At 41.7% G+C, this 13,556-nt stretch overlaps 1 protein-coding gene across 5 annotated transcripts in view; it reads right to left on the reverse strand.

Moving 5' to 3' along the window:
• Positions 1-2,575: 2,575 nt before the first annotated feature.
• The window catches only part of PLA2G7 (phospholipase A2 group VII), a 38,903-nt gene continuing 27,922 nt past the window's right edge, over positions 2,576-13,556 (reverse strand). For all 5 annotated transcript variants that reach the window (XM_032340178.1, XM_032340180.1, XM_032340182.1 and 2 more), the window contains 7 exons: positions 11,857-11,925; positions 11,179-11,305; positions 10,185-10,298; positions 8,957-9,048; positions 5,879-6,049; positions 3,466-3,614; positions 2,576-3,070 (listed from right to left, as the gene is read on the reverse strand). In XM_032340178.1, coding sequence (XP_032196069.1) covers positions 2,928-3,070; positions 3,466-3,614; positions 5,879-6,049; positions 8,957-9,048; positions 10,185-10,298; positions 11,179-11,305; positions 11,857-11,925 — 865 coding nt within the window. In that variant the 3' untranslated portion in view covers positions 2,576-2,927. The remainder of the gene's footprint in view (positions 3,071-3,465; positions 3,615-5,878; positions 6,050-8,956; positions 9,049-10,184; positions 10,299-11,178; positions 11,306-11,856; positions 11,926-13,556) is intronic.

Genomic DNA, 13,556 nt, shown 5'->3' on the forward strand with positions numbered 1-13,556 from the left:
TAGAGAAGTTACGGTAACTTATCTAGGTCAAAGAGCTGGAGAGTCTCAGAAACCTGATCAAACCCAGACCCAACCAACTTCAAAGCCCACTCTGTTAAAACAGGGTTCGTATAGGTGGTGGTACAGATCCAGCTGTGGGACACTCTCGGCTGTATGCTGCTAACGAGATAGGTGACCTGCACAGGTTATACAAGGTCTCTGAGACTCGATCTTCCTCATCTGTCAAATGGGGATGATAAAACCTTTCTCAAAGTGCCTTTAAGACTGGAAATAGTATACTTTTCTCTGCAAGATACCCAGTGTGTGCACTAGGTCATTATTATATTTTAAAATTTTAATTCACTAAGTCTTCCCCATGGTTATATTCTCCTTTAGCATCTGCATGGCCCATTGATAAAGGATTTTTTAAAAAATGCTACTTAATGAGACATCAGGACAATTGGAAGGGTTATCCATTTTCAAAATGAGTAAGGGGGTTTGCTTTGTGCAGGTGGGGGAAAGAGGCACATCTGAAACATAATCAGACTCCCAAAGCCTGATGGGGGAGCAGTGAGAACTAAGGACATTGAAAGGTGGGTACAGTTTCAGTAAGTAGAGAGGTGAGGGTTTTGCAGTAAACATAGTTGAGGTGGAAAGCCTACTGCTTGTCCCTGGGATAAGAGGAGACAAGTTGGGTTCACACCTACAGGTGATGCAGCTACAGGTTAGTGGCAGAAAAGGTCAGAGAAGATACCTTAGGGCCAGATTATAGAAAGCCTTCAGTTTCACGCTAAGGAGTTTACTTAACACCTAAAAATTTTTAAAATCAGAATGGCTATAGGATAAAAGTCAGATTTCTCAAAATGAGCGTTTTTGCTCTGTAAAACACTTAAGATAGCCTGAAGTATCACATCAAAATACATGGTCACTTATTAACTGAGCAAAAGGGGTGGGGATGGAGTGGTTAACCAGGCTCTCTGTGAAACCAAGTATCCCTGTTCCCACAGGCTTGAACATGTGTGGAGAATTCACAGGAACCAGACCACCACTAAGGCAAAATATACTTGACTCATGAGTGTCACACGCTTTTATATTCCCCAGGAAACAAAAACCATTTCCCTTGACTCCCAGATATATAAGGAAGTTTTGAGCTTTTTACCTCCATGTGCGGACCTACCTCAGGGATACATGGGTTCAGTTCCAAACCACTACAATGAAGTGAGTCAATGACTTTTGTTGGTCTCCCAGTACATATGAAAGTTATGTTTACACTGCAGTGTAGTCTATTAAACGTGCAATAGCATTATCTAAACAAAGAGATATACATACCTTGATTTAAAAAAAAAAAAAAAACCTACCTAATTGCTAAACAAAAATCCTAACCATCACCTAAACTTTCAGTGAGTCGTATCTTTTTGCTGGTGGAGGGTTTCTCTTCTGTGTTGATGGCGGCTGACTGATCCAGGGGGACGGTTGCTGAAGACTGGAGTGGCTGTGGCAATTTAAAAAAATAAGACAACAGTGGGGGCACCTGGGTGGCTCAGTTGGTTAAGCGTCCTGGGATCCAGCCCACATCGGGCTCCCTGCTCGGCAGGAAGCCTGCTTCTCCCTCTCCTGCTCCCCCTGCTTGTGTTTCCTCTCTTACTGCCTCTCTCTGTCCGAATCTTTAAAAAAATAAAAACAAAATAAAAAGAGACAACAATGAAGTTTGCCCCTTCGATGGATTCCTTCTTGCATGAAGTTTCTCTTGCATGCCGGTTGACAGCATTTTATTCACTCCAGGAGTCAGTCCTCTCATGCCCTGCTGCTGCTTTCTCTGCGAAGGCTAACTCCTATTGTAAATCCTTTGTGGTCATCTCAACAACCTTCACAGCATCTCCACCAGGGGCAGACTCCAGCTCAAGAAACCACTTTCTTTGGTCATCCATAAGCAGCCATTCTCAGCCACTCCCGTCTTATCAGGAGATTGCAGCAACTCAGTCCCCTCTTCAGGCCCCACTTGGAATTCAAGTTCTCTGTTTCCACCCCATCTGCTGTTACTTCCTCCGCTCAAGTCTCGAACCTTCAGTTTGTAAGAAATGCAATAAATTGCAAAGCCCACTAAAGCAACATACGCCGGTGTTGGGCTATTCTGCTTCCACAACTTTGTACAGAATTAAAGAACATCAAAGTAATTGGAAAAATCAGCCAGTTAAAAGTACTCTGAATGTTTCCTTTGTTACCTTCGCGTGAATAATGTGTTATAATCCGAATCCCTGGCCTGTCTTATGCACCTTCCTTGAGTAGGTAGAATCCACCCGAGATAAACCATCAAGTAAAGGCAACAAATTATAAACTCTTTCATCCATCTTAATCTGCTGCCTTTGCCTTGTCTCCAATATCCTTATCCTTGGCCAGGCCCCATGTAGTTACCATATTGAAATTGCTGAGTATCCCTAATCCTGTGGTGAAACAATGCTTTCACCATTTGCTTGATCTATTTTTTCTTTCCATGACCAAAAGTCAAAGGGAAGTGTTTCCAAATTCTACCTAGTATACCACATTGCTAAAACTCAATTCTACTCACAATTTAAAAAAAGATGCATGAAAACCTGTATTGTATTTTTTCCTGTATTGTATTTGTAAGGAGTGTTATGTCATTGCAACACGTTTTCATTAGCACTGTGCCCGTTTTGATATACTTGTCCACTAAAGTAATGTAAAAGTCATTATTAAGTGTGACACTAAAAAAGCATCATCTTACTAAAACCAAAATTTAGACTGGCACGGTTCTGATATACATCTGTCTTTACATTTTAAGGAAAAAAAAAAATCCTAGTCCAAGCTTCAATCACTTTTATGGTATAGTCTACATTTTACAATATGAGTTATTTGAGAAAATACATTAAAATCATATACACACACAGACTTTTAGACCGTTTTTAAACAAGACTTTTAAAAAAGGGCTTTTAATCTAAATGCTGTTGCTCTGTTTCTGTAGAGTTCTGTAGACTGACATCGTGGCTGGTTATGTTAATGTTGGTTCCTGGAATAAGATTAGCATCTTTTCCTTCAATCAAAGAATCCCACTGATCAAAATCTTCCCGCAGTCCTGTAAAATAGAAATGGGACTATATTAGCATAGTAACAGCTTAGTGCCTCTAGGTGGCAGCATAGCCTCACTAATGACATGATTACAGCCCTGGCCGCTGCTTCTGTGTAAGTGATGGAGCTAGGCACTTGCAGATCAGCCAGGACCCTCAGCATGGAAGTCCACCAAGTGCGCCCAGAAGAACTATTCCCTTTAACAGGTAGACTCGCTGTCTGTGATAAAGAGCATGCAAGCAGCAGAATTAAATTTCTCACACTTCTGTTTGCAAACTGATTTACTGCCCTATTACATTGCAAACCAACTGGAGACAGTTAGAACAGGACTAAGGCTGGATTAAGAGAGTTTTGTCCTAAGCATCACCTGGTTTACGTCATGAAATACTCTTAGTTTCTTACCTAAGTGCTTTTGTAAAAATGCTAATGAAGCTTTGTTGCTAAGACCAAGTGCTACATTTGAATCTATATCTCCTTTTAAGGTGAATATGTGTCCAATTATTTTGCCAGTTGCAAATGTGAAATCAGCAAAATTTTGATGGACTGAACCCCTGAAAGAGAAAGGAGAGTTATAAATCACATAGTTTGACAAACTTATTTCTGTAGTTAGGGTGCAGGAAGGATACTGGCCTCACTGGCTATGTACTGAAAAACCAAGGAAATAAAACCTGTAGATTTGATCTCTTTAGTTGTATTTGTGGGTCACAGGGTGCACGTATAGGGATCTTAGAGTATATTTTCATCTTCCCTTTTAGGTAAACAAAGATTCCAGTCTTCAGCGGCATCTTGGCTTTAGAAGAAATGATTTTCTTTTTTTTTTTTGAGCTGATGCAACGTATTATGTTTTGCAGGGACTGTGTACTCAGAGCCAGAAGCCTATTATATTTGCTTACCAACACCACCTAACTTCGTATCTATTTGATGCTAGTCAAAACACACTGCACATAAGCCTGGGATAAAGTAGATTTAAGGAAAAAAAAACCCTTTTCCTTTTATTATTTAAGCTGGAAGTATCTTCTAGGTATCATTTATGCTGCTCCTTAAATCCACCAACAGCCTAATATCAAGTAGAATGGCCTTTTCCTTGGTGCAGTAGTTTTCTACTGCCTCTCAGACATTTGACACTTTCTTGCAGGTTTGTGTTTTTTTCTTTGTTTCCCTGACCATCTCTTTCTTGTTTGTACCTTCCCTTCTTCCCCTAACCACTCTGTTCTCCACTGGCTCTTCACATACATACGTATAGGCATTTCCCAAGATTCTGTTCTCAAATCAATTTTAACCCACTTGGTGGTCTTATCTGCACAGGTTTCATGTGTAATATGCAAATTTTATATTTTCCCAATGTGTGGCCAGACATCTCTACCCAGATTTCCCTGGCTCAAGCTAAGAGATTATAAGAATACGTCTTTCCAGCACCCCCTCCCCTACCGTGCTCCCCTTCCTCTTTGTTATATTCCTGCTTATAAGCCAACCACCACTCCCAGTTATCTATACTTGAACCAGAGCCATCTGCCTCCCGCTCCTTCTTCCCTGCTTCCAATCACAACATGAATGTCAGAAGCACCAAGAAGCTAGAAAGAGGGTCAGCAGCAGAAGCCCTGATGCTACCAACAGTGGTGGAATGGCCTCAGGAGGAGACCATGGCGGAAGAGAGGAAGGGAGCGGTCAAAACAATGGGAGGAAGGGCGAAGAGTAGGGTTGTAGTACCCCTGGGGGGAGAAACAGGGACGTCCACAAGGTTAAGTTCAAATGGATACAGAGAGCAGGGTCTAAGTGGCAAATAGCCTGCGGGGTCTTTTATGTCCTTGGTAGGGCGAGTTCCAGTATGCTGGTGGGGGTTTGGGGAGCTAGCCTACAGGAATCAAAGTATACATGGAAGTAAGCATGAACTATGAAATATGAGCTAATATTTCCAGGTTCCTAGCAGAGAAAGGAAGAAAAAAAAAAATAAGGTAGAGTAAGAGCCTAGTAAAGAAGTGGCGTTGAGGGAGGCTGGGCATTCTGCATTATTTCTGTTTTAAAATTAAATAGACTTGCCCATCCAAATACTGAAGTCCTTAGCTAACGTGAAGCTAAACTGAGGTCTTTAACTATCTAGATCCTCCTCACTATCTAAAGTCTCTTGATCCTTCCAGACCAATTCTACTCCCTTGTCTGCCAAGCAGCCTGTCCTGAACACCTCAGGCGGAAAAGCCTCCATTCTCTGACCCCATAGCGTTTACTGCCTGCATGGTTTGTGTTTCCTTCCCGCCACCTCTTCTTGTCTTCTTTGAAATAAGCCAGGTTTCAGAAGAGGGATGAGCCCTACCTTGTAACATCACGTTGTGAGTTCAAAACTCTCCTGGGGTTTCTTTTTCACACCCATGATACCAGCATATCGCTGATGCTCAAAGGCATCCCATCATAGCTTTGGGGGAATTTACAAATCCATATACTTTTGAAACAGGTACACACTGCAGATCTCAACAGATGCTCTCCCTTTTTTCCCCAAAGAGTTCCTAGTCTAGCCTGTTGATGGAATACTTCTCCCTACCCCAGCTCCCAAATGCATAAGCCTGCTCTTGTATCCCAATGCAAATTTTAACTATCAGTATAGGAAGGACTTACATTAACACATTTCAAAACATCTGCATTTTAAAAAAGAATAAGCATAAATGCACTTAGACCCTGAAATTATCTCATATTCTCCCTCATGGAAAGTCTAAACAATGCATTTAACGACTCTATCATGCCTACCAAATGGTATCTTTTGGTGTATATCCAAGTTTCAAGTTTCTATTTCAGATGATGAAATAAATCACTTATTAATATTCACCTGATTGTAATCATTTTTCTTTCTTTGCCGGGTGAGTAGCACTTTTTCATTTTTTCGATATTAGCAGGATATTGGAACCGTTCCGAGTTGATAAAAAAGAGGGGCTGAGGAATTCTGGAAAATATTTCATCATCCAGCGGAGCCATCCAAGCATCCAGGGCAATCCCACATCTGCAGGAGTTCGGAGACAATAACAAAAGAAGGCTGGTGACACGCTGATGGACATACGGAATTTCTAATGATGTTAGGATTAATGGGCATACACCATCCTGGTTTACTGTGGGTTATCGCACTGGTATTACACCTCAGTGTGGGAAGGGAATATGATGAGCTTTATAAGGTAGCAGACTTGGAATTACATAATCATTTTCTTTAGGAGACATTTAGGAATTGTGACCTTAAAAAGATAAGAGTATCTTTAAAATGTTTTATCATTTTTGTTACATTGCTTTCAAAATAAACTTTTCAGTAAGAATTTCTCCAAAACTATGGGGTGTCTGAAGACATACAATATATGCATTATTGCTCCCATGTTTCCAGGCCTTCTGGTCACCTTGCAGTCCATTTACTGTGCCTTTTTCACAATTAACTATTGGACCAGTTGCTTTATAGGTAGAGGTACTTCACCTGGTAAGTGTCTGGAGGTTGAAGGAAAACATACAAGGTATATCATTTGAAAATGTAACTTGAGTTTTAAAAGTACGTTTATCCTGGGGTGCCCTGGGTGGCTCAGTGGCCTCTGCCTTTGGCTCAGGTCATGATCCCAGGGTCCTGGGATCAAGCCCCACATCGGGCTCTCTGCTCAGCGGGGTGCCTGCTTCCTCCTCTCTCTCTGCCTGCCTCTCTGCCTACTTGTGATCTCTGTCAAATAAATAAATAAAATCTTGGGGCGCCTGGGTGGCTCAGTGGGTTAAGCCCTGCCTTCGGCTCAGGTCATGATCTCAGGGTCCTGGGATCGAGCCCAGCATCGGGCTCTCTGCTCCGCAGGGAGCCTGCTTCTCTCTCTCTCTCTCTCTCTCTCTCTCTCTCTCTCTGCCTGCCTTTCTGCCTACTTGTGATCTCTGTCAAATAAATAAATAAAATCTTTAAAAAATAATAATAAAAAATAAATAAATAAATAAAATCTTAAAAAAAAAGTAAGTTTATCCTATGTTTCTGGACCTTTTGGACACTCCACTTTATGTGCTAAATGGGCAAAAGAAGAGAATTCCCTTACAGAAACTGATTTTAAAAATTTGTGAGATGAAGTTTCACAAAGGGTCCTACGCATTTTCTAGATGGTTGGTTCTTCATGAGTTCATCTAGTCTGTGATGCCATGGTTCACGAAAGAAGATATTTTTTCAAGTTATAAGACTGGGACCTGGTCCTGACTCTCACCCAAACACTATAATTTAAGACCTCTACCCATTTTTTTTTTAAAAAGATTTTATTTATTTTTATTTTTAATTTTTTTTAAATTACCATCTAATTTATTATTTGTTTCAGGGGTACAGGTCTATTTTTAGAAAGTGCTTACAAAATTTTTTTTAAATTATTTTTATTAACATATAATATGTTATTTGCCCCAGAGGTACAGGTCTGTGAATCATCAGTCTTACACAATTCATAGCACTCACCACAGCACATGCTCTCTCCAATGTCCACCACACAGCCACCCCAACCCTCCCCGCCTCCCTCCCCACCAGCCACCCTCAGTTTGTTTCCTGAGATTAAGAGTCTCTTATGGGGTGACTGGGTGATGGACATTGGGGAGGGTATGTGCTATGGAGAGTGCTGTGAAATGTGTAAGCCTGATGATTCACAGACCTGCACCTCTGGGGCAAATAACACATTATATGTTAATAAAAATAATTAAAAAAAATTTTTGTAAGCACTTTCTAAAAAATATATCAAATATTGTTCTTAATGATGTGATTCAAAAATATTCCCATTTAAATTCCAAATAAAAGAATAACGTTCATTTAAAAAAAAAAAAAAAGAGTCCCATGGTCTGTCTCCCTCTCTGGTTTCATGCCGTTTTATCTTTCCTCTCTTCCCCCATGATCCTCTGCCTTGTTTCTCAAATTCCACCTTATCAGTGAAATCATAAGATAACTATCTTTATCTGACTTATTTCACCTAGCATAATACCCTCTAGGGTGTTATGTGAAATATTAAGTGAAATAATCTTTTATTTATTTGTTTGTGTGTTTAATTTATTTGCGAGAGAGCCAGTGGAGGGAGGAGCACAGGAGGAGGGAGAGGAAGAGAGAAAGAATCTCAAGCAGACGCCACACTGAGTGCAGAGCCCAACCTGGGCTGGTTCTTAAGATCCTGAGCTCATGACCTGAGCTGACACCAAGAGTCAGATGTTTAACTGCCTTAGCCACCCAGGCACTCCAAGACCTCTATCGATCTTAAGGATGGAAAAAAAAAAATCAATTTAAAAATGCCTGGCATATTGGGGAAATCTAGAAATACTGTAAGATACAATACCGATGTCACAACCATTATGTCATAGATTTTATATAGATATAGACATATATATGGATAGATTCTATATATACATATACATATATATTATACATATATGCACATATATATGTATATATATATGGATAGAGTTCCAAGTGAAAATATTAAGCCCTTAAGCAAATATATAAGAATGATGAGGGAAAATATATAGGAGTGGGGAAAGCTTTTAGTAGCAAGCGAGGTAGATGGTTTCTGTCTGGGAACATTCATACAGAGTACTTTATGGAGGCAAAAGAACAGACTTATAAACCCTGGAGGATCCTTTCCTCATTAAGAATTTGATAAATGGTGGCCTAGGTGGCTCAGTGGGTTAAAGCCTCTGCCTTCAGCTCAGGTCATGATCCCAGGGTCCTGGAATCGAGCCCCGCGTCGGGCTCTCTGCTCAGCAGGAAGCCTGCTTCCTCCTCTCTCTCTGCCTTCCTCTCTGCCTACTTGTGATCTCTGTCTGTCAAATAAATAAATAAAATCTTTTAAAAAAAAGAATTTGATAAATATTCTCTCTCACATGGGTTATGGCTTTCTGTCTTCCAGTAACTTAGTTTTCTTTCTCTTCCTTCTCTTACCTGAATCTCTGGTCTTCACTGAGAGTCTGAACAACCGTGGCTCCACCAAAAGAGTGTCCAATAACTGCTATTTTATCCCTGTCGATAGAGTCCTGTATAAAACAGCACAATATATATTAATCACTGTCTCACAGGCGGTTAGAATAGAACGGTTTTTCACATTCTAAAATTTGTGTTCACTGCATGGGCATGGTTAAGTACTTTGATCTCTTGTATAAGAAATGCATACATACATACACTCACATGCACTCACACACACATACACACACGTATACACACACATACATATGCATGGATGTACACGGGCATATATACACACAAATCCACATGTTGGGCATTCGTAGAAGTTCAAAGTAAACTAGGCAAAGTTCCTAGGCACCCACACTTGAAACATTGACATCATTGCTGACTTCTGCCTCTCCCCACTCCACATGTAATTCATGTGTTCATTCCCTGCATATCTATCATGCACCTGCTCTAAGCCAGGCACCATAGACCACTTTCAATGAGCTCCCAGTCTACCGTGGAGGACCAGGTACAGGTATGTGATGCAGATACAACAGCGTTCAACAGGATGGTGCCAAGGAGCACACGTGACAGATAGCTCAGCAGCCCAGGGGTGGCAGTGGGGTCCAAGAAAGCTTCCTGGGGAAGGTGATGCCTGACCTGGGAGAGTAAGCAAGACTCAGGGAGAAGAATGTGTCAGGCCAAGAGGACAGCATGTACAAAAGCACGGAGGCAGGAGAGGGAGGGGCAGACTAAGGGACAACAAACTCTTCGCTGAATCAGGAGAACAGAGCATCATCTTCTGGCTGAACTGAAGTACTTCTTGTTCCTTCTATCCCATCCTCCATGCACAATTTCAGGTCTTTGTTCATGCGGTCCACTTCGACAGTCTTCTACCCCCTCTCAATAGTCTGTTGAAAACTTCTGACCACCACTGCAGGATCAAGCTCAAAATATGCAAGAGCCAGCCCGAAATTTAACTACTTCCACTGGACGTATTGAGTTGAACCAGAGAATTTACTCTTTTGGTGGCTCTTGGCAATTTCATATCTCATGCAACCTAATGCATTCCTCGTAGCTGTACTACTTCGCGTATCTTTTTTTTTTTCTTTTTAATTTGCAGCCCTCTGTCATGTCAAGCCTTGCATTACAGCAGAAAAGCGGATGAAGAGGAACAATGAAGAATGACAGGACAAGGAACATGGCTTTTTCTTAAGCTCACCTTCAGTTGCTCCACATCAAACTCTAAATCTAAGACATTCTTCACTGGCCTTCCACGATCAATGTCCAGAATCAAATCGAGAGCTTGGGAACACTCCTTTGCTCTTTTCTGTACCTAAGATGATGATCAGAAAAAGGAAATGACAAAGTAAAAAGCTGTGGCACTTATTTTAGAGTCTGCATAGGTGTTGCATGTGGGAAACCTGGCTGATTGCTTCTACACTGGAAATGTCTAAGTCATTAGTGACTGGAACATGACCAGTGCCTTGACGTGGGCTCCAGCTTTGCAGGTTATAGCTGAATCCAAATCCTAGCTCTGGTGCTTACCTGCTGTGTGACCTCAGATGAGGTACACAACCTCTCTGAGCTTCCGTTTGTTGTATGGCAATGCCTACCTCGGTGAAATGTGGGTGGGATTACATGCAAGGACATATATATGAAACATCCACTGCAAAACCTGGCACAGAGGCAAAAGCCAGTGTGCTTTCTCTTACCTCATCTTCCAGACACTCTTGTGAAAAAGATACTGTTATTATTCATTATATTGTAACAGATCAAACAAAGAGGTCAAGCACAGTAAGTAACTTGTCTGAGATCAGCCCACCCTGAAGTGATGGCACCTGCATTCAAACACAGATCTTACTACTTATTCCATATTGCATCTGTCTTTAATATTGTCTTGGAAGGGAGGATCTTTGTCAATTTCTTTTCTAGCACGTCTGAGATTCTAAAATGAGCAGTTCTACTGCAAAAGATTTCTGAATATGTACCGTCTTCTCTCAGGATATGTATGTCTGTCTTTGTTTTCACTATGATTCAGACTTTTCATTAAGGGAACTGTGTCTCTCAGAGAATCTTCTGACAGGTCTTTGGGGGGATGGGAAGCAGGAGAGCAAGGAGCTCTCCCGGTAGCACATAAATGACATGAGCAAGCCTTAATCCGTTTGCATATACGTTTTAGTCTCCAGGACCCCTCCCCTTCGGCTGCCACGTACCTGCTCACTTCGTACAGACATCTCCTCCTCCTCTGTTTTGAGGCTTTGGAGATAGAGCCAAGACTTGTTTCCTATTTCTGCAGCAGACTGGTCTTGGAAATAGTAAGTCGCGGAGGCGGATCCATCTCTGCAATCAAACAGAGTCAATGCCTTCCCCTCGCTCTTCCTCGCCTTGGTCCCCTCGCTGCTCCCCATCCCCAGCTTCCCTCTGAGCTTTCTGACTTCCCAGTCTTCTTCCACTCTCTGTTTGTTTTCATGTCAAAGAGGCACCCAAGAAAATGTCTTTGCTACAGGTCAAGTACACCCTTTCCATCTCCTAATTCTAGGAGGTCAGCTGGAGACTCCTGCTGGAAACCGAATCCCAGGGCTGCCACTTACCCACTGTGTGGTTTGGGGCAAATTACTTACCTTTTCCAGCTTCATTGCCTTCTTCTTTCAAACAGTGATAACAGTAACCATTTTGAAGGGTTCTTACAAAGACTAAATGATGGTGCACGAACAGGGCACACAATAAACACCAGAAATGCTAGCTGCTTTTTAACTCTTGATAGTTTAACCCAGTCTCCTTTTTGTTTTGTTTTGTTTTGTTTTTTTTCCTTCATCATGTAACCACAGTTGACAATTCCACTGATTTTTTTTAATAAATATTTTCTGAAAATTAGAGCCCAGGTGACCTACCTGTGTTCTACAGCAGCAACTATGAACCCATGGGATGCCAGATCAATGCCAATAGCAGAATAAATTGTCCTTCAAAACAAAAGGAGGAAAGCATTAAACTACCAGCCATGCCTAGGTAGGGTCCGCTAATAAACCTGGGAACATGGAGCCATTATACCCCTGTAGTAATGCCCGGGGGGTAAACCAGATGGCTGTGGTTCTCAAAGCTCTGGTCCTCAGGGTATATTTGACAACATCTGGAGGTATTTTCATTATCATGATGGGCAGAGGGTGCTACTGGCCTCTAGTGGGTAGAGGGATAGCGCTAAACATCCTAGAGCACACAGGACCACCCTCCACTGTAAGAAATTATTTCCTGCAAAACTTTTTTTGTAGTCCTGGATGCCTGGGTGGCTTGGTTGGTTAGGCCATGGCCTTCGGCTCAGGTCATGATCCCAGAGTCCCAGGATCGAGTCCCGCATTGGGCTCCTTGCTCTGCCGGGAGCTGCCTTCTCCCTCTGACATTCTCCCATCTCATCTTTCACTCTCTCTCTCTCAAATAAATAAGTAAAATCTTTAAAACACACACACACAAAATGACAACAAATGTCGGTAGTCCCAAGATTGAGAAATCCTGATGCAGTATTCTAAATATCACTTTTGAGAGTTCTGGGCTTTAATCTTGGCCTTACTACTTATCAGCTATATGACTTTAGGTAATTATATTCCTTGTCGGCACCTGTACAATGGGACTAATAATGCCTTTGCTTTAGAACAGTTGTAAAGTTTTCGCAAGACAGTGTATGTAGGAAGGCAATGCAGTGTGGTGCTTAGGAGAATGGGACCTGCAGTCCGATCTCTGTGTTTGGTCCACCACTGATGAGCTGTCTGCCCTGGGGAAGTCACTGACCCTTCCTCTGTAATGGCAGGGTACTTGGTGGGATTACTGTAAAGGATCAAGTAAGTTAATACATTTTCAGTGCTTATAACTATGTCTAAAACAGGGTAAATACTGAACACATGTCAACTCTTATTTAAATGACTGGACACAAAGAATCACGTGCTAAGCAACTGCATTCATACCCCCTTTCCCTTCTTCTCTCTGCATAGTCTTCTCATTTGCACTCAGTAGGAAAGGGCAGTAGAGAACCAAAGGGAGGTAGTAGCAACTCTGTCTTCTACTGTTGAAAAAACACAACCTACTTAGGGAGGGATCAGCAAACCTTCTCTTGTCAAAGGCCAGGATGTAAATATTTCCAGCTTGGTGGGCAGTACAGTATCTGTCACAGCTACTCAACTCTGTTGTTGTAGAACCGAAGTAGCCACAGGCAACGTAAAAGCTGGAATGAATGTGACTGTATTTCAATAAAACTTTATTTATAGCAACAGGGAGCAGGCTGGAATTGCCAACCACTGGTCAAGTAGAAATTAAATAACTAGGTGGGCAACAATTAAAGTACCAAAGAAAATTTCTTTTGATTTATCTGTTTATTTACTTATTGAGAGGGAGAAAGAGAGAGAGCATGAGCAGAGGGAGGGACAGAGGGAAAAGGAGAGGGAGAGAATCTCAAGCAGACTCCCTGCTGAGTATGGAGCCTGCTATGGGACTCGATCTCATGACCCTGAGATCATAACCTGAGCCAAAATCAAGAGTCACATACTTAACCCACTGAGCCATCCAGGCTCGCCCCCTAAAGATAATTTCTTATTGCAGATACTCC

Source organism: Mustela erminea, chromosome 4 (assembly GCF_009829155.1).
Source record: "Mustela erminea isolate mMusErm1 chromosome 4, mMusErm1.Pri, whole genome shotgun sequence".
NCBI classification, from domain to species: Eukaryota; Metazoa; Chordata; class Mammalia; order Carnivora; family Mustelidae; genus Mustela; species Mustela erminea.